Genomic DNA, 21,171 nt, shown 5'->3' on the forward strand with positions numbered 1-21,171 from the left:
CCATGTCACAGGAGAGTCCCTTTATCCTACATCTCCCTTACCAAGTTCTCATCTCACACTTTAATATTAGTTTCACAAAGGTAAAAGGAAAGTTTCCAAGGGTAAGCATGCCTACTCTCCAGGGAGGCCATTGGCTTCCACAACCACCTATAGTTTCATCTGACCACCCACAGCTGACTGGTCAATGGTGGTGGTTCCCAAAGTGGGGTTCCTGCATTAACAGTACCACCTGGAACTTGTTGGAAATGTCTATGTTCTGGTTCCAGCCTACCCCAGGCTCTGACCCGCCCTCCAGGGTGCTAAGTCTAGCTCTGCCTTTGAGAGGTCCCAAGTTTTCCCCAAGCTGACACTTAGTGTGAATAGCTTTTGAAAAAAAAATGTGCGCATCTCAGTTCTGCTCCACAGAAAGAAAAGCAATAACCACGGTGGAGAGCGTGTAGGCTGAAATGAGCATTCTAGATGAGAAGGCTGGGATCCCTTCAAACCATCAATGAGAAGGAAAATGGCAAATGATGCCCCTCTATGGGGGAGGACGTGAGAAGGCAGGGACAATGCTGGGAACAGTGAATCATGCAAGGCTTGGGTGACAGACAGCCATCAAGACATGGGGGAAAGGATCCCTGGCAATCAAAGAACGGTGGGCATGGGAACTGAGGGTCCCTAAGCACTTGAGCGATAAGTAGTTAGGCTTTGCCCAAGGGCTCAAAGGGAATGAGGGTGCCTGACAGGGAATGCCCCCTAAGGTTAAAGCACAAGTTAGTCTGTCAAAGAACCAGGCTGTGACTTCCGTGAATAGCCAAGACAAAGGAGTTCTCCTGGCATAACAGGAGAGGGGGGCTCCCTAAGCAGCCAGCTTCTAGTCACAACTAAAGTGTGTCTTTCTTAAGAAACAGGAGGGAGGGAGGGAGGAAGAGAATCCTTGGAGAGAGAGGGGGAGAGGGAGAGGGAGGGAGAGAAAGAGAATCCTTGGGAGAGAGAGAGAGAGAGAGAATCCTTGTCGGAAGTGCACAGGCAAGGAAGAGACCTTTATAAAACCACGCTGTTACAAGTTTAAAATGTGAAGAACAGATCTAGCAGTGAGGGACCTATGAGCCATCGCTCACAACCACACATGTCCGCGGGGGCGGCCATCCACACTCAGCTATGAAAACTCATGGTTTGACAGGAGTGACTCACACCTGCCCCCGTCCCCATTCATCAGATGGGGCGGAGCTCATTCTAACAAGCTCCCAAAGGGACACTGAGGCAGATGGTCCCTGAACCACAAAGCCATTTGTCACTACAGGAGAAGAATCAGAATAGAGACGGGACACTGAGCCACGGCATATACATCACAAGCTTCAGCAGGGAGAGGCGTGGTGTGAAACCAACATGTGCCACCCACTGAGGCCCTGGTTTTGGTTTGTCCCTATAGCATAAGGAAGTCCACAGTCAATGGGAAGTGTATTATATAAGCTACTTTTCTCTAAGTAGAACTTGTCACTTATAAGTAAGAACCATATAAGAACCAACACCCCATCCCAAAGCACTGCCATGAGGTGCGGCCAGGAGCCCTCTGACCCTTTCTGCAGGGCAAAGGGGGGACTCCTGTGCTGCAGGAGGTCCTTGGTGTGAAGGCCCAGAAGGGAAATAGCCAATGTCCGACCTAGATGTAGTTGTAGCCCTCAGGAAATCTTCCCTCTAGCCAGACATATGAATGGAGATGCTGGGTCTCAGTGCACCTCTAACTCCTTGCTGGAAAGACCCAGAATGACAGCACTTCCCGTATGGGGTCTTGTCTACGAATCTCAGACTACCCTCTTTGCAAGGGTTCTGCCTCCCCTTTCCTGAGTTCTTGACAGACCCGGATAATAAGCTAGTTGTAACAAAAGTGTTAAAGGGTAGTTGTGTCTGGGGGCATTTCTCATACTCGTGACGACAGGAAACTTGTATGTAAATATGGCAAAGCCATTCCATGTCCTACACATGACTCTGTTTATGGAGTCAGCTCAGGTCAACTCTCAGCCAGAGGCCATCAGTGTAGCAGAGGGTAGATTGTAAGTCATAAAAGATGAACCCCTGAATCCTCATTGCCTCTCTCTACTCTAGCACCCAGCAGGGCAGTGATCCTGAACAGATGCTCCAAGGATCAGAACTGAATTAAGGGGTGCTAGTGCCTGACGGGAAACGACATCACCCTCTCATCCTGGTATGACGCCTGAAACACGGAAGTCACCGAGGTGCCTGGGAAGATCTGGTCTTCTGGACTCCATCCAAGACTCAGTACCTCAGACCCTGTGGGCTCTGCCTGCATTTGTCACAGGTGCCCAGGGGATATTACACATAGGAAATATGAGACCAACAGTCTTCTCCTCATGGGAGCTTCGGGCACCAACACGAAAGGATATAATTAAACAGAAGGATTTGGAACAGCCGCAAACACAATAGAGGTGGGCGGCTCCTTTCCCTCTGTTCCAGCTGGGGCTCTTGGATGTGTGGATGTACACTATCCGAGGAAGGTAGAGAGATAAGGGACCAAGGAGGAGGATGGTCCAGAAAAGCTGCAAACTCCCAAAGACTTCAGAAGGTAGGCCACGCTAGTTTCCCAGATGATGGAGCACCAGGCCCTATTAGCGGGTCATCATTCAAGGTAGCTCAACCCAGTGCAAATGGCTAGTGGTTCCACTCCACCGGAGAAGACAGCACAAGCGGGGAGATACTCCCTCTGTGCTCCACACTGCTGTCTGGTAGTCAGTCAGTCACCTCTCATGCCCCTCCTTGCTCTTGGGGAAGCTGCAGGCCTGGTAGAGTGTATCAGTGGCTCAGCTGCTGGGCTCCCGCCCAGGCTCCTGCGCCTGTACCCGGAGAGCCTAAGAGGTTTCCCATTGCCTCCCTTCCCGCATCGACAGGGGATCCTGCAACTGCTGGCAGCTGTCACGGGAACATCAAACGCGGGTGTTTATGCCAAGCCTCATTTACACAAGCTACTTCTCCCCCAAGAGATGAATGTTTCAAACAAACAGCGCTTCCATATGCTTGAGGCACAGCACAGCAGCACTGGGGATCCCCAGACGGAAACATGAGTCAGGCTGGGGCAGACGCCTAAATAAATTGTGTTAGGGTGAAATTCCTCTCTGGAGCAGGAGGAACCTCTAAGTGATGGCAAGCTCTCCCCGATGGAGCATGCTCAGAATGGTCCAGACCCCACACTTAGCATTATCCCTGATGAACTTGCCTCATGGTCCAGCCAGCTGCTACATCACCCGCATCCAAGCAGCCCTGTTCACACATGTACACACAATCATTCCATCAGGGCCATCTGAGGGCCCTGCACATTGGGCACAGATTGTTGTGTACCCAGAAAGTATTTCCTGAAGCCCGAGGCTTGGGGATCTGATCCCCCAAAGATGAAGATGCTGCCTGCAGGTATATACAAAAGTGTTTGAGAAATAAAAGGAGGTATGGAACGGGAACACACAGCTTGCCCAAGGATACAGGCCACTGAGGTCTCTGCTAAGGAGCCATCTGGCCACTGAGGAAGTCTCAGCATGGGAAGCTGAAGTCACACAGGTCACGGCCTCCTCCTTTAATTCTGCTTCCGGAGACTGTAGGAGGGAGGAAATCGACCATCTAATGTGAGCCGCATAGTCAGAGAAGAAAGGAGCAGGAAAGACAGCAGGCACAGGATGGGGCTTTAACTGCATTTAGGACCCACTACAGTCTGGGTGTTGGGGTTCCCCCTCCCCTGAAAGTCATATCTTGAACCCTAATTCCCCATGTAGCAGCATCAAGAGGCAGAGTCTGTAGGAGAGGATACAGTCATGAGAACTCTACTATCCTGAATGGGATTAATGACTTTATAAGAGAAGCTCCAGGCTAGCCTGGGCAACAGTGTGAGTCCAAGGCAAGCCTGGTCTAAACACAGAGACTTTATAAAGAAATTAAACACAGAAGCATGAAAGGAGGTAGGCTGTCATAACCACCAAATAAGCACATAGCTAGAAGCCGTGCTCCATTACAAGGAACATCCCTCAGCAGCCCCGGCTGTTGCCTGCTCCATCTTGGACTTTCCAGTCCCTAGAACTGTGAGGATTACGTTTCCATGGTGACCTAGTCTCGGTCATTTTGTGACAGCATCCTGACTACATTGAAGCAGGACATGATAAAGAAATGAAGTCCATCACCTATGTGACACCAGCAGGGAAGACATCTCCCATCATGTGTTGGGGTGGTGAGCTTCACCTGGAAATCTGGAAGGAAGAGTAGCCCCCAGGTGGCCCCCTCTCTGGTCACTATAAGATCACAAGCAAGGTTGTGAGTGAGACCTATGGGAGGTGCTGGCCCTCTGTGGATGACCCCTGTGTTCGGGGTGTGAGAATTCTTGAGCTGCCTTCCGGGATGTAGATCTGGTGTGGTGGCCACGGCTGTGGGTGTCCGACAGTGTATGAGGGACTCTCTTTCTCTCTTTCTGTATATAACAGCACGGAGGATTGGATGCCCCCAGCCCTCTTTACATTACAGGATCTCCTACTAAGTGGCTCAGGCTGGCCATGAACTCAACCTGTAGCCCAGAGCGACCTTAAACTTGCAAGCTTCCTTCTTCAGCATCCCACGTGGCTAGGATGGCAGACCTAGCTATAGTTAGGCCTTTGTAAGCCATCACAGGCCCCACCTGAGCATCTGTGGCTGGGTATTCCCAAATGAAAAGGTATCTAATGGCAGACATGGGTGTGAGGTCAAGTTTACACGGCCCTGATGTGAGAGACAAAGGCAGAGTATTAACAGTCGCTAAGAGTCAAACAGGAGGTGTGGATTATGTGTTTCCCTAGATTGAAAGAAAAATCAGATCAAGGGACTAGAGAGGTGGCATGGTTGGTAGAGTGCTTACTTAACATGCAATAATGTCCTGTGTTCCGCCTCTACCTAAGCCAGGGTATAACAGTGCCTGTCTAGAGCGCCAACACTCAGGAGATAGAGGCGGGGGATAGGGAGGTTAAGGCCATTCTAGAATACTTAGTGAGTTTGAGGCCAACCTGGGCTACCTAAGATCCTATTTCAAACAACAACAAAACTGCTGGCAACAGCCAAAGCCAACCCCAAGAGAGAGAAAAGCCACAAACCGACTCCGTTCTCCACCAGCGCAGAGTGGGTCCCATCACAGTCGCTGGCATCCTGTTCTCCAACCTGGTCACTCAAATCCAAATCCAGCTGATGGGACCCATTTCCAAAGTGCACCTCCTCCTTCTCAGAACCAGCATCTCCATTCTCCAAGCCATTCTGAGCCTTCTTCATGGGCATGATTTGTAAGCCACTGGGAGTAGTCCTATAGGACACAGACTTAGTGGCCCCAGGGGCCTTCCCTGAAGACCCCTTCTTGGGCCTGGACAGGGGAGAGTTGATACGTTTCCGCTTGTGGGAAGCTGATTTGCTTTTGCCGGGCTCCAGGGGCCTGTGGGGGAGCCTCTCCACTGGTGGGCTGCGGGTGTCACGGAGGAGCTTGGAGGCTGCAGCCTGCTTTCCTGACTTCACTTTCTTGTCCTTGGACACATGCAGCCCGTTGAACTCATCAATAAACTCCTCGCAGTGCAGGAGGTGATGCTCTGGCTCCCACGTGTCCTCGGAGCTGCCATAGCCTTTCCATCGGATGAGATATTCCCATTTCCCCTTCTTGTTCTTCCTCTTGTCCACAATCCTTTCGACCTGAGAAGGCAAGACAAGACAGTGAGAAGCAGGACATCACCATCCTTGTTCCAAAGTGCCTCAGGCCATCTTAGGTCCAGCTACAGATGGACAGGCAGACACTGAGTCCCCGCGAACATCGGCTGGAAGAGCCCCCGACACCCATGCTAGAGCTTTTAGAGTAGAAAATTATTAACAGTAAAGCTTGCCTGATCCTCTACAGACATGGCAAGGCCATGCACTGGAGAAGCTTTAAGACAGACAAGGATGCAAATGTAGAGATGAAGCCGTGTGGAGCTTTGGCTGAGAAATAGATAAGCATTGGATGTGGCAGGTGACATGTAATATTCGACCTCCCAGATGACTTGGCTTTCAATGATAGCCTTGGGTTCAGGTTTATAGAAAAGACTGTCCCATGTACTCTGGAAAAACACTTGCACTTTATCTGGGTGGCTGCCAGCCTTACAAGATCATAAAACAAACTGCACAGCCTTTGCTCTCTGAGGCTCCGGTACTTCCTATTTTGAGTAAGGGTCTTCAATCTAGTCAATTCCAGGCAGCAAGTGCTAGGGAGAGAGCTGGCTTGTTTGAGAACATGGCTGAAAGGCTGGGGGTTTAATCTAGCTGCAGAACACCTGCCATGCAGACAAGAGGCCCTGGGTTGGACTTCACAGCCCTGCCCCTCCCACTCAAAACTAAAGCATCACAGTCATGATGTTCTATGGTGCCTCTTCAGGCTATATCCCATAGGTGGTATCCTGCATCCGCCCTCACTCCCTTTTGTTGAGATAGCACTACAGGGTTTCTCTAGAGATTCTTGTTTTCGGGGTTGCAAAGCAGACTTTGAAAGATCCATCTGACGAGGATTTCTACTCTTAAAAAATAAGTAATATTAATTGAGTAATAATAAGTGCTCGGCTCTAAATGAGACTCCTGCATCATACTTCCTCCCCCTAAGGCTCAAGTGTCATCACGGAAGAGGGGGCAGAAGTTAAGAGCCAGAGACTGGAGGAGAACTTGAGAGAAATAAAGTCCCCTGGACACGACTATCGGGGGAAGGGTTTTTTTTGTTGTTGTTGTTGTTCTGGCCACCCAGTCGAAAATAACCACTCAGAAACCATATTATTTGCAATACTGTTTGGCCAATTTCTGGCTAAACTCATATCCTAAACTAACCCACTTCTATTATTCTGTATATTGCCACGTGGCTGTGGCTCACCAGCTAAAGTTCTCAGCGTCTGTCTCAGGCAGCGGATCCATGGCTTCCTCTAACTCCACCTTCCTCTTCTCATGCTATGGGCCAAGCCAGTTTTCTTTATTCATTAACCAATAAAATCAACATGTAGACAGAAGGACCTCCCACATGACATGACAGAACCACTGAGCTCATGAATGGATAGCAACTGTGATCACCCACACAAAATCAAGTCAGTCAATACTCCAGCATGGAGACAGAGGGGGGGTCACAAGCGTCCCCAGATGAGGGGCTGTTGACAGTTGACAGCTTCTGGGGAAGGGAGCTGGTTTTCTGCAAGGGTGTGACCCCTAGTAGAGTGACCCAACTCTAATGGAAGGCCCACGCCCATTTATATATGGGTAGCACAAACTGGACTCCGTAGGTTCTAAAACAGAGAGCGAAAGAGCACCAAGTTGGGAAGGATGGAGGATGGGAGGTGGATCTTGGAGGACTTAGGGAGAGAAGCAGGGGTGTTCAAAATATATCTTATGATTGTATGAAATTCTCAAAAATTAATAAAAGTATATATCATTTTAAAAATGTGCTGGTGCATGCCTCGAGCCCCAGCCCTTGGGAAGTTGAAATGGGCAGATTTGTGGATTTGAGGCTACCTTATTCTATATAAAGAGCTCTGCCCTTCAGCCCCCAGGCACTCAATTTTCATGAGAAATTTTAAAACACTACATTCAAACATATTTCTGTTGTTGTTGTTGTTGTTGTTGTTTCCATGGATGCTACTGGACCCAGGACCTCGTGAAGGCTAAGTTAGTGCCCTCTCATGCAGCCACGCCCCTACTCTTCACCCGTACATTTCAGTGTCCACACAATTCATTCCAGGATGAAAGTCCGATCCACTGGAACTGAACTACCAGCAAAGACAGCACTCCTGAAGCTTAGGAAAGAGAATACAGAAGGGAGAAGGGGTGCGGTGAGCGCAGCAATGGTTGTATAGTACTAGATACAAGGGGCCCTTTGGCTTTGCATGTTTACAGGTTGAAGTTTCATGAACTGTGGTCATCTCCCTGGGTGGTGAACATATAACAGGAGCTATGGAAAGTAACGAGGTGACTTTCACTGCTCCGCCTTCATAAATCCGGATCTAGCTAGGTCACACCTCCTCGTAATAATACTGCCTCTCGGACAATTTTAACTGGCTCCTTAATTGACTCGTCTCTACTTGAATTCACCTCTTTCTATTACAATTTCCTTCCTTACAAGACTCTGTTTTAGATGCATTGCATAAATCACACAAACTCAATAACAGTTCTTCTATTTTAAATTACACCTGGGACCAATTCATCCTGCCCCCAACCTGCGGGGTCAAAGGTGCTGCCTGTCAATCATAATAACACCTCAGGAAGCTGAGAGCCTGCAGCTTTGTTTCCTTTGAGGACATTGTGGGGAGAGACTCTGTGCAGCTGATAGAATAGGAAAAGGTAATAAGCAGCTTGGCAGTGTCTGGAATGGCAGCATGCCCAAGGACACCCGCCTAGACTGTAACTAGCAAATATGCAGCTCTTGGGAGCTAAGGGGTGTTTAACAGAATGGTGGTCTCTGCTCTAGAAAGTATAGGTTTAACTCCTGCACTGAAGGGATTCCTCCCCCAGATAAAGCAGAAGACAATGTTACACGGTGGGTGGATATGCAGGTGGGTGGGTTGATGGATGCTAAGAGGATCATGACAGATGATGGACAAACAGATAGACAGATAGATGCAAGGGTGGATGAATGCATAGATGGATGGGGAGCTGGGGTAAATGATGGTGGTTGGGGAGATGATGAATGGGAAAGCATGATTAAATGAATGGATGATGGATAGATGGTCAAATAGATGGATGCATGGGTGGATGAAGGCATGGATGGATGGGTAGCTGCATAAATGATAGCTGGTTGGGTAGATTGATGATGGATGGATGGATGGATGGATGGATGGATGGATGGATGGATGGATAGATGGATAGATGGATCCATGGAAGGATAACTGATGGATGAATAGACAGTTGACAGGTAAAGAATGGGTAGAGGGTTGAGGTCATGAAGTGATGGGCAGATGGACAGCAGTCACATTAAAATGAAGTCAGATAATATTAAGAGCCAAGGCTTTATAACAAGACTCCTATAAAACTCTATCATGTATTTCTAAACTCATTTATAAATGTCTTTAGGCCTACGGTGACTCACAGAGCAAAGAGCAAGGAGAAAGTGACTGGCCGATCTCACTGGATGACTGTGGATAACACATGAATAAGAGTTTTCACAGTCCACAATACAAGTTAGTTAATCTTGTACAGCCTCCTATGACCACAACACTTGCTGGTGTCTATGATCAGAATGTTTCCCTGCCTTGCACAAAATGACCTCAGGTGACAATCAGCTCCTCCCCAAGGAGAAGTGAGTGTCTACCGACTTGGATACATCTCTCCAAGTACAGAAGATAGCTGGACACAGCAATGCTGCTGAAGAATCCAGGAGCTGTCGAGAAGGGTGCAGAGTCTAGATGGCAGGATCCCACACTGGGGGGGGGAGCTATTTCTGCTCTCTTCAAGTTACAGAAGGCTTCAACAGTCCACAGCTTCCACTCCGGTCCCACCCACAAAGCCACTGAACACGTAAACTAACTCAATACCAACTTTAAATAGAACTTAATAATATCACCCCAGTATCCTGCTGTTTAAAGAAATACAGAAAACCAAAACCAAACAAACAAACAAACAAAACCCTGCCACCCTCTAGTCCTATGGCTGGAAACTTGCCCAATCACTAGAGATCTCAGTTTCTCCATGTGTGAAAGAAAGAATATCAGCACCAACAATCCGGGGAGGAGGGGAGGAAGAGTTGCAATACAGAGGAGCACAGTCAGAAGCCCACAGCACCTGAGATCAAACGGGACCGCTCTCCTGTGCGTGAAGCCAGTGGACAGAACTGCTTTATATGGCTTTGTCTGGTCTTTAAAACAAACCAAGAAAGGTACTTTTCAGGTTTTGAAAAAAAAAAAAAAACAATAGCTCTTCCTGAAAGACCAAAATGCCTCCAGGGAGCAAGAGGAAAGATGACCCCAAGCATCTCACTATTCTTTGGCCACTGTCATCTCTGGTGACTCACTCTCCTTGGTGCTTCTTTCTCTGCTGGCTGAGGCTCAAGTCACCCAGACTTGACCTTGCCTGTGATTTTAAGATTTCCTACCTGAGATATCTTACTTTGCTGGAACTCCTCCCTTCCACCTCTGTCCTGTCTCCCAACTTCTCACTCCTTCTGACAGCAGAGGCGTGACCCTAGTCTGGACAATCCCATCTCCTGACACGTCACCTACCTGTACAGGCCACCAGCTTTATCTAGAGCTCAGTCCTTGCAAATGGGGGAATTGCCAACGCAATCTCCTTGGACTTATATGCACTCAAACACGTGAATGGTATCAGAAGAGCTGGCATGCCCACATTCCACAGGCTCCTTTTTTTCAGAGATGAGCAATATGAGATGCTGAACTATTCCTTAGGGCTCAAATAAATTGTTAATTAACGTTTATGCTCTCTGATCCCAGCTAACTCGGGGTGATGCTACTGCAGGTGGGGACAGGGAGGTCCTCATGCAATCATTACCTGTGTCATGGTGACCCCAGGATGACTGTCCCATTAGGAATAATAATGATGGCAGTGCTAGGAATTACGTTAATCACAAATAAAGTGTTCGATCTCATTTCAGTGCCCACTCTTTCAGCGGGGCATAATTCTCACCACTTGACAAGTGGGGAGACTGAGGCTCAGGGAAGGTGATGACTTCTTTGCACCACACATCCAACAGGTGGGGAATCAAGATTTGCCCTGAAGTGAAATATCAGGCTTTGTTGACTTCCCATGGGAAGCCTTACCCTTTCTGAGGAGTGGATGGGGGTGTGGAGAGAAGAGTGGAGCAGGAGGAGGGGAGGGAATGGGAATGGGGATAGCTATGTAAAATGAGAAAAGACCATATTTAAAAATTTCTTAATAAAAATATTTGAATTCAGGGTCACTGGATTCCATAACCACACATGACCAGCAGGAAGCTATAGGACAGGCATCAACTCTGTGGGCCATCAATATTCAGGGGGAGGCATGAAGAAGGAAATGGCTTCACAGATAAGATTCACTGGATAGGCCACACCATGTCCAGCAGAAAACCACAGGGCACAGAGAGTGAGTGCCAGGTGATGTGTAAGACAGAGCAAGGGATGTGCACTGGGGAGGAAGGTAAGAGGCCCGGGACAGACAAAGGCAGAGACGCGAAGCTTCCTCGGATAAATTTCTGGGAAGAAGTAGCTAGACAAGGCTGAAAGATGCTGAAGGGAAGAGAGAATTTAGATCCAGGCGACTCCCACGAGGGGCCAGGCCCCCTGCTTCCCAGCCTCCTCCTGGCAGACAAACACAATAAAAACAATGTCTGATATTTGTCCAGTCAGTCACTGTTGTACACGATCCCAATGTATTAACTCAGTTCATCTTCAAAATGGCCCAGTGAGATCATTTTATTTTCTCTTTTATAGACAACAAAATGAAGCTCCTGGAGATTAAGGATCATGCACAGGCCCCACCTCTGACGAGCATCAGAGAGCTCGGAATGGCCCACAGTACCTTGGCTTCAGGCCCCATCTCTCCAATGGATGCCTTTTATACAACCCATAATGTGTGTGGTGGGCCCCACCTGACAAGGCCAACAGAGGAAGTGTCTGCACCCTCAGAGCCCTTCTCTCCGGGCATGCCAAGGTTACCCACACACCTGCAGCACCTTTACATGGTTAGATTAGCCTCCCAATCTTGACACTCCTGGGAATATGCAGCATGCCCTGTAGTCCACTCTCCCTAACCCTCGATCACGTTCCCCATCCTAGGTTTTCCGTTCAACCCTAGAACCCCAGAGAAAGCAGAAGAGAAAACTATAATATCTCTGGTATGCAGGATCTCTTACCAAAGAATTCCCAGACTCATGACGCCAGAGGAGTTGCTAGCTGGGGAGGGAGCAAGACATGCAGGAGGAGAGGTCACATGATAGCACATACATGAATAGAAATGGGCTAAGTTATAAGTTGTTAGAAACAAGCCTAAGCTATAGGCTGAGCTTTTATAATTGATAAGTCTCTGTGTCATGATTTGGAAGCCGATGGTCCAAAAAAGCCTGTTACAGGAGATATCTCAGTAGACAAAGCATTTGTTATGCAGCTCAAGGATATGGCTTTGGATTCCCAGCACTGATATAAAGCCAGTTTCCAGGTGTGGTGGAACACACCTGTAACCCCAGTTCTTTGAGGTAAAGGGGGAAAGGCAGAGGAATCCCAGGGCTTGCTTCATAACCTATGGGGCCAAAAGGATAAGCTCCAGGTTCAGTGAGAGAACATGTCTCCACAAAATAGGGGGGGGGGTGAAGAGTCATGTACAAAGACAGTCAGCATCGATCTCTGGCAACCATACTCATGTCTACACACTCACACACACACACGTACAAGCACACACACACACACACAGGCACCTTCACAGAGGTAGACGAACACTGTGAACTGTAATACTCTTAACTACTGACTGAGAAGTCTTCTGAGGCAAAGAGGGAGGATCTTGTCTCCTGTTTTAGGGAGCAAAGTACAAATTACCCACTTTCAAAATCATGGCTCAAACTTACGCTTCAGAAACTGACTTACAGACTAAATCTTACAACTTCACAAGGTCGGGAGGGGCAGCAAGACCAAGCCAAGGCAAATGACTTGAGCTCAATCCCTGGAACCCACATGGGAGGAGAGAACTAACTTCTACAAGTTGTCCTCTGATCTCCATGTACACACACACACACACACACACACACACAAACACAAATAAATAAATGTAAATTTAACCTCAAGAAGGTACAGAAAGGAAATGTCCTCCTGTGCTCTCTTGCTGTGATAAACACCATGACCAATATCAACCTAGAGAAAGAAAGGGTTTATTTCATTTTAGAACTCCCAGGTTGCTGGGCGGTGGTGGCGCACGCCTTTAATCCCAGCACTCGGGAAGCAGAGGCAGGCGGATCTCTGTGAGTTCGAGGCCAGCCTGGTCTACAAGAGCTAGTGCCAGGACAGGCTCCAAAGCCACAGAGAAACCCTGTCTCGAAAAACCAAAAAAAAAAAAAAGAACTCCCAGGTTGCAATCCACTGAGAGACTTCAGGGCAGGAACTAAAGGCAGGAACCTGGAGCTGAAGGCAGGAACTAAGGTCATAGAGAAATGCTACTCACTAGATTGCTCACCATGGCTTACCTCCCCCTGATACCAGTGGGCTGGACCCATCCAGATCAATCATTAACCAAAGAACTGACCCCATAGACTTGTAACAGGCAATCTGATAGAGGCACTTCCTCAACTGAGGATCCCTCTTCCCAAAGATTTGTTTGTGTTGTGTTGAGAAAAACACACAGCACAGGAGATATACATACATATATGTGGGCTGGTGAGAAACAAGAAGATTCAGTGAGACTCTAGAATGCAGCCTAATATGCTTGCAAATATTTTGAAAAAAAAGGGGGGGTCTCTGCCTTCAGGAAAAACAAATATATCCCCAAAATGACAAGAACATTTCTCTGGAGCAGACAGAAAACTGAACAAGGAAATAGTTTTGAAAGTGAATAAATGGTATTATATCCACGCAGGGGACACTTGGCGAAGACAAGAAAATTGAGAAGTGCAGGCTCTCGGCTCATGTGCAAAGGCTCGGGACACTGAGAGGTACACCTGAGAGACTGGGAACCAGGTAAAACTCAGCCCTGGGACCAAAGTCTCAGTGAGGACAGAGTGGAACAGCACGAGAGAGACAGTGACAAGAGCCACCAGAAGAGTTTCTGAGATAGAGAAACTCTTATAGAAACAGTGGTGAGACAGACACCTGTCAGTCACTCTAACACTTAAGATGTGCAGGTTTACTGAAGGTGAAGACCCACAGGCGTGGAAAGAGGAAATGGGCATCTTAAGTCAAAGGATACAAATGGTACAAAAAATGACCTTAAAAGCAAAATAACATTAAGAAATAGGAGCCAGGGGGAGAAAAGTTAAAAAAAGGAGAAATGAGACTAAATATAATGCCCACCAAAAATAATCAAACGTGTGTGTGCATACTTACGGCGGCATTGTTTATAACTGCCCCGATCTCGAATTAGCAGCAATCCTTCAGCAAGGAAGCAGATACACAAATTGAAGGGAATTCACAGAACTAACCACCACTCAGAAATGAAAGGCAGCAAGCCACTGATTCTCACAGCAGCCAGAGTCAATCTTAAATTCATTCTACACAATGGGAGAAGATGGACTCAAAGGGCTACGTAGTTCCATTTGTATGACCTCCTGGGAAGAACTAAAGCCACAGAGATGGGGAGATCTGTGGGTGTCAGAAGCCACTGTGGAGGGATGGTTGCACAGAGCTACACAACGGGACTTTTTATGTGATGGAAATGCCCTACAGGACGGTGGCAGGGATCGTGTGACTCTACACAGGTGTCAAAGCCAACACAACTATGTATAGATCACAAAGTGATCTTTAATATATGTATTTTGAAAAAAAATAGCTGAGGGTGGGCTGTGAAGATAATTAATTAATATATTTGCCACACAAGTTTAAGGACCCAAATCTTGCATTCCTAGAATCCACATAAACCCATATACAGTGAGCTGGGGAGGTGGAGACAGGGCCTTGCTGGCCTGCCGGTCTAGCCAAACGTCAGTCAGCTCTAGGTTCACTGAGAGATCAAGTCTCAAAAATATAAGGAGAAACATGATTGAGGAAAACACCTGCCACTGAGCCCTGCCTGCGCACACAAATCAGTCAGAATGCCAGGGGGAACCAGAACGGAACGATGTCTGTGACAACTGACTCTCACAGTGGCACAAAGATGTGATGTCATCTGAATGAAGGGGAGAGGGGAAAGGAGCTGCCCACATAATTTTAAGAAAATAAAGCATTTTAACTGTAAAATACAGGCAATGACCATACACAGGATTTGACACAAACAACAGACGCTAGTTGGTAAATTTGCTTCTCATACGTATACAAAAAAGATGGGGAGCCGGGCGGTGGTGGCGCACGCCTTTAATCCCAGCACTCGGGAGGCAGAGGCAGGAGGATCTCTGTGAGTTTGAGACCAGCCTGGTTTACAAGAGCTAGTTCCAGGACAGGCTCCAAAACCACAGAGAAACCCTGTCTCGAAAAAAAAAACCAAAAAAAAGATGGGGATACATTAATGTGTGTGTATGACACATATGTGTTATATATGTGTTAGTATATGTTCACATACCTATGAACACACATCATGAGTGAATAAACCGGAGGCTTTAGGAGTCAGGTTCTCCACAGGTGATGGAGTCATATATAATAACACTTATAAATACATAAACATGCTTACGGGTGCAGTGGGTTGTGTGTCTCCTACACCCGAACTCTGAGAAGGGCTAGAAGCAGAGACACCCAGCAGCTGTAAACACACTTAGAATATCCATGATTCTCCAACAGAAGAAACCAGCGTCCCCCAGAGAATCCCCAGACAGGCTGTGCACCAAATGAACCTGGAGCAGAGTCCTGCGATGCCCACCATGATGAGAGAATGAAGGAGCAGCTGCCCATGACCAGAGCTGGGACCCTTTCAAAAACAACTACCATGGGTCATCCATTATGACCTCAAAGTACAGTAAATGTCTCTAGGTGTCTAGAACAAATAAATTAAATAATCTGTAGCTGGCAGAGTATGGCCTGGATATGGCTCAATGCTGGTTTAGAGAGATAAGATTTCATTGGCACACACCCATGCCCCTTCCTATATGCAATACCTGTGGTCCATACTACAAGCACAAAGGTGAGCTGCCATGACAGAGACTGAGCAGCATGAAAAGCCAAAAACATTCACAATGCCATTATAGAAAGGTCTAGAATGAACAAGCAAGGTGACAGAAGGAAAAAATATTCCTTTTAGAATAATGCCAATAATAAAAGTTTTTTTAAAAAAGAGAATCAAAGAGCAAAGAGGTGGTTCAGCCAGTTTAAAAAATGTGCCACCCAGCCTGGAGATGTGAGCTTGATTTCTAGCACCCACGTAAAAAGGAGAAGAGAACTGATGCCACAAGCATCATGTGTGCACCACCTTACACACACAAACATATACATACACTCATGCCTTTCATACACACACCATGCATCACACACGCACACTCTCACACCCTCACACGCACGTCATGCACACTCACACACGATACACTCACAAACACACCATGCACTCACACACACACACACACACCCTCACACACACATGTCATGCACACTCACACACGATACACTCACAAACACACCATACACTCACAAACACACCATGCACTCACACACACACTCTCACACCCTCACACTCACACACACACCCTTACACACACTATACACACTCACAAATACAGCAATAATTCTAAAATATTCTTAAAAGAAGAAGGAGAAAAGCCAGACTCACCAAGAGAACACTGCTATCTGTAGCGGAGAAAGCTCCTGGAGAACCAGGAAGTGCACATACCTTTAAAGAGTCTCTTCCGACACTTTTAACTCATGAGCTGATCTAATAGGGAGGAGCTGGTTCCCCATCCTTCAGGAAGAGGGACATAATTCCTCTCTCTCACAGGAAATATTGGGAAACTAAGCGGGTAAACCACGAGACTCTACTCAGTGATCTTTCCGAAGCTTACATGAATGGGGGTGATCCCATGGTGCTGCTGGGTAGAAAGTCTTAATATATTAATGCTGCCAGTTCACGACAAATTGATCAATAAATATAATGCAATTACAGTCAGAATCCCAGGGAGTCCATTTCCAGAATACTACAGAATGATTCTTGGGAACCACTGGGAGAATTAAGCAAAAATAGACAAGAAGTCTTTGAAAAAGCATAGCGGGAAAGCAGTTCCCCAATTACATAATTAAGCACGATTGTAAAAAACCACCAGCATCGTGAGGGTAGCGCTAGAGCAGGAAAAATAGATCAACTGAGAGAGAACACAAGCCTGGGAACGTCCCTGAGAGAATTAGGGGATGTAATTCATAGAAGAGGAACATCCGGCTGCCTATCGGATGGAAGGGTTTGGGAAGGTGTACTGGGATAAATAAATGGGAGTGGAGGAGAAAGACACTTATTTCACAGTGGAGGAAATAGTGTGGCCTTTAAAGTTTACTTCCAAATGGTTTCAAGAGTCAGAATACCTAAACACACACACCTCTGTCCCTGTCTCTCTATCTATCTCTCTTTCATGTCACACACATAAACCCATCAAATGGAACACTATGTTCATGGTAAAACATCCTTTGGACACCCACACCCCTTGGTAACTCCGTGTTGCATCCCTTCCCACCAGGGGATGGGCTGTACTTTCTGGCCCTTGACTACGGACTGCTCTTGGGCCTTGCCTTAACAAATGGAATGTGATGGGCGTGGTGTCACACTCACAAGCTGGGACAGAGCTAGCCCTGCGGCAGCTTTCTGCTCTTAACTCCTCATTTGCTGACCTAAGGCCACCATTGGAGAATGCCATTCTAGCACAACAGAGGACACAGAAGTCCCAACCAGCAACCAGTCTGTCATGCTATGGAACCTTCCATCCCTCCTGCTTGAGTGAGCCCAGATTAGGCCAGCAGAGAAACCAGTCAACTCACAGCTAATCATGAGGGGCGAGCACCTGCCATTGTCTTGATGCAATAAATCTATCACTGATACACTATGCTATAAAATTTAAATTTTATATTATGTCGGTCACGTTAAATACACACACACATACATCTCTACAGAAAAAGGATAAGAGGAAATATTAACTGGGATATAAAAACTTACTTATAAAATTATCACACACACACACACACACACACACACACACACACACACACACACACACACCAGCAAACAGAAAGCCAAGGGTGTTACAAGAATGCTCTCTTAAGAGTAGGGTAATTGTTGTCCTCTACTTTCCTGTACTTACGAGTGGCCCTTCTCTCCACAGACACACAAATAGAGGCTCACACTTTAAAAATCAGAGTTTTATCTCCCCAGCTAGATGGTGGACCCTCTGCAGCAGGACACCAATTCCAGTTGATAACCCTAATGCCTATGACAAAAGACGGAAATAACAGGCACGCGATGAATGAGCAAACATGGAGAACTACGAGCTTGTTGCTCCCCCAGACTCAGGTCCGGACTCCTGCTAACCCACTCCTCTGCCCAGATTCCCCATCAACCACTAAACCAGACTGCGTCCAGCCAACGATTGCTACCCAGTGCTCAGCAAACTTGCTCTGGGAAAGCACAGATGGCAGATACTTTAGGCTTGGTAGGCCATACAGTCTCCGTCGTAACCCCTTGACTGCAGCCTTGAAGCGAAGAGACAACCAGAAATAGGCAACAGATAGATAGCTATTGATGTGTTCCAATAAAACACTGCTCATAAAAAACAGGCAGTCAACCCAGCCCATGGCCATACCTGGGCACCTCTGTTAGGACCTATTTAGTCCCTCTTGTCTTAACAATAAATATCAAAACTATCTTCCCCCCACCTTACCTGGTTTATTTTCTGGGGAAGGCACATATTGCATGTCTACTGTATGCTGGACAGAGTGCTAAGACTTCAGAGGGATGAAGACTGAACATCCAAGGCCTGGTCTAGGACGTTAGGGAACTTAGTGTCCCGTGGGGAGACTGATGGGAAAGTGCTCACTCTTCTCTCCTGTGTATCTTTCAGGAACAGACATAAAGCCCAACTGCTGAGGGACTGAACACTCCTTAGAGCAGGTGGGGCTGGCACAAGGGCTCAGCAGGTGAAGATGCTTGCTGTACAAGCCTGATGCCCTGAGTTCCACACCAAAACCCATAGAAAAGATCAAGGAGAAAAGCCTGTCTCCACAAAGTTGTGTCCTGGCCTACGTGCGCGTGTGGGCATACACCACACACATGCACATGTGTGTGTGTGTGTGTGTGTGCATGCACATGTGTGTGTGTGTGCGCACACACACACACACACAATTATTTTAAGAAGCACAAATCAATTATTCCCACTAGCTGCTCCACGACAGCATATCAACAAACTGTCCCAAGAACATCAAACATCTGTAAAAGGCACATTTTTCTCAACACTCCTACGAGCTCATGAGCTCAGAATTTAGGAGGCAAAGTTGGATCCATGTTCTCAAACTAGGTGCTTCAAGGCTCTAGCCTTGGGCAGATTAACGTGAGCCTAGGTCCAGGCTCTACTACTCTGTGACACATAAAAAGACCAAAAGCATCTAGTTTCACCTCCCCGAGCCCCAGTTCTCCTGGGACTGTATTACTGCTTATTTCAGGGGTCAGATGAAATAGTGTTTGGCGAGAACTCACGAATACTAAGCAAGCATTGTGCAGAAAGTGTAAAGCACAGGGGTTCAGTGAAGGATCAGCTGCAATGAGGGAGATGGCAAGAAACTGAAAAGCGGGGAAGGAACGGGTTTGGAGCTGCGCCTTTTCAAGTTCGGACAATCAAGTCATCGCATCGGAGCAAGGCGGAAGAAAGGCCTCCTGTAAAGCTGCGAGGGCAGACAAAGGGGCTCAGATGACTCCGTCCTAGACGTCTCTCCTAGCCGTGAAATGAAGGTCTGAGCACAAGCAGGCTGTCTCAGCTGTGTTCTGAGAAGACCGAGGAATTGATGGAGGTAGAGCCAGGACTCACACGGTGCACAGGAGCTGATGAATTCCCATGACCCACTCCACGCCCCAGGGCCACCTCACACAGACTAGGTAGGAACTTGGAGGTTCTGCCTAACAACAACACTCAGGCCTGAATAAAACATTTTTACACAACAAAAATAAGTGTGGGGGAAAACATCTTAAACAAGATGATCCTTGTTCACAAGTCCTTCTAGTTTGATGACTTTAAATGCCCTAGGCAAGGCAGCAGCATCAAATGGTCCTGCACAGGATGCTTGCTTAGGTTGTCTTCACCAACCTCTGGATGGTGTGGCAGTGTCATCCAAGGTACAGAGACTCGAGGCTGAAACCATGGTCCCTTCCTTGACCTTAGCAGAATTTTTGTATGCACACAAAAGGGACCTGTTTTAACCAAATAGCCAAATCCAGCTGGCATAGAGGCAGCCCCGGGGAGCTCAGGAAATGCAGCTTTTCTGGCCCCTCACACAGGTTGAAGAATAATACTTCAAGACACTGTCACATAAGGGCACCACTGTCTCATCAATATTTACCAGGTGAGGGTTTGGCAGAGAGCTCAGTCTGGAAAGTGTTTGGTATACTGGTATACTAAGAGCATGGCTTGGATACCCCAGAACCCATGTTTTAAAAGGGAGGCCCTAAAGCACATGCTTCTACGTCAAGCTTTGAGAAAAGGAAGATGGAAAGGATTCCTGGAGCTCCTGGCTGCCAGGCTAACTGAATCAGTGAGCTCCAGGTTCAGTGAGAGACGCTGTCTCAAAACACAAGGTGGAGAAGACTGGCGAAGACATCCAGTGTCAACCACTGCTCTTCACAGGTTTGTGCGTGCACAAACACAGGATTAGTCACACACACACACACACACACACACACACACACACACACACTGGGGGTTTATCTAGATGAGGATAACGGATGGCAGAAGACCTATCTTAACTGTGGGGGGCAGCATCCCTGATTGAATGAAAAGAAAGAAGTGAGCTGAGCACCAGCGTTCAACTTTCTCTGCTTCCTGACAAAACGGTGTGAGCAGCTGCTTCAAGCTCCAGAACTTCCCTGCCAAGGTGGACTAAACCCTGGAACTGTGGGCCAAAATAACACCCTTCTCCATTCAGCTGATTCTGCCAGTGTATTTTATCACAACAACAAGATAAATCACACATACATACATGCATACATACATACATACATACATAATACATACATGATATCACAGAAGCAAAACGACATAGGGGAGTGAAGGGAACTAGGGGGAGGGAGAAGACAGAAGGCAGAGGGAAGAATCTGTGGGGAAAACATGATCAACCCGTATCATGTCCTCTATGGAAAATGTTCCCATGAAACCCAGTACTGTGCACAAGGAACACGTGTCAATGACAACAAAGAGGAATGTCACCACTATTCCCGTGGTACAGCCCCACTACTGCCTTGGGAGAGGGCCAATGACATCCCCTCCTAGGGGTGAGGCTCAGTATCTCACCAAATAGAAAACCCAGTTTAATCCTCCAGATAGCAAAAGGCATCAAGGGACCCACCAGGCAATCAATGACAGTTAGCTAGAGGCCAGACTTCCCTTTAATG

The 21,171-nt window shown here is 47.3% G+C and overlaps 1 protein-coding gene across 1 annotated transcript in view; it reads right to left on the reverse strand.

The window, feature by feature from the left end:
• The window catches only part of Cdyl2 (chromodomain Y like 2), a 181,247-nt gene that overhangs the window by 49,425 nt on the left and 110,651 nt on the right, over positions 1 to 21,171 (reverse strand). Inside the window, exon 2 of the mRNA XM_026778658.1 lies at positions 5,100 to 5,679. Within this exon, the coding sequence (XP_026634459.1) occupies positions 5,100 to 5,679 (580 nt within the window). The remainder of the gene's footprint in view (positions 1 to 5,099; positions 5,680 to 21,171) is intronic.

The sequence above is a fragment of the Microtus ochrogaster genome, chromosome 4 (genome assembly GCF_000317375.1).
Source record: "Microtus ochrogaster isolate Prairie Vole_2 chromosome 4, MicOch1.0, whole genome shotgun sequence".
Taxonomy (NCBI): domain Eukaryota; kingdom Metazoa; phylum Chordata; class Mammalia; order Rodentia; family Cricetidae; genus Microtus; species Microtus ochrogaster.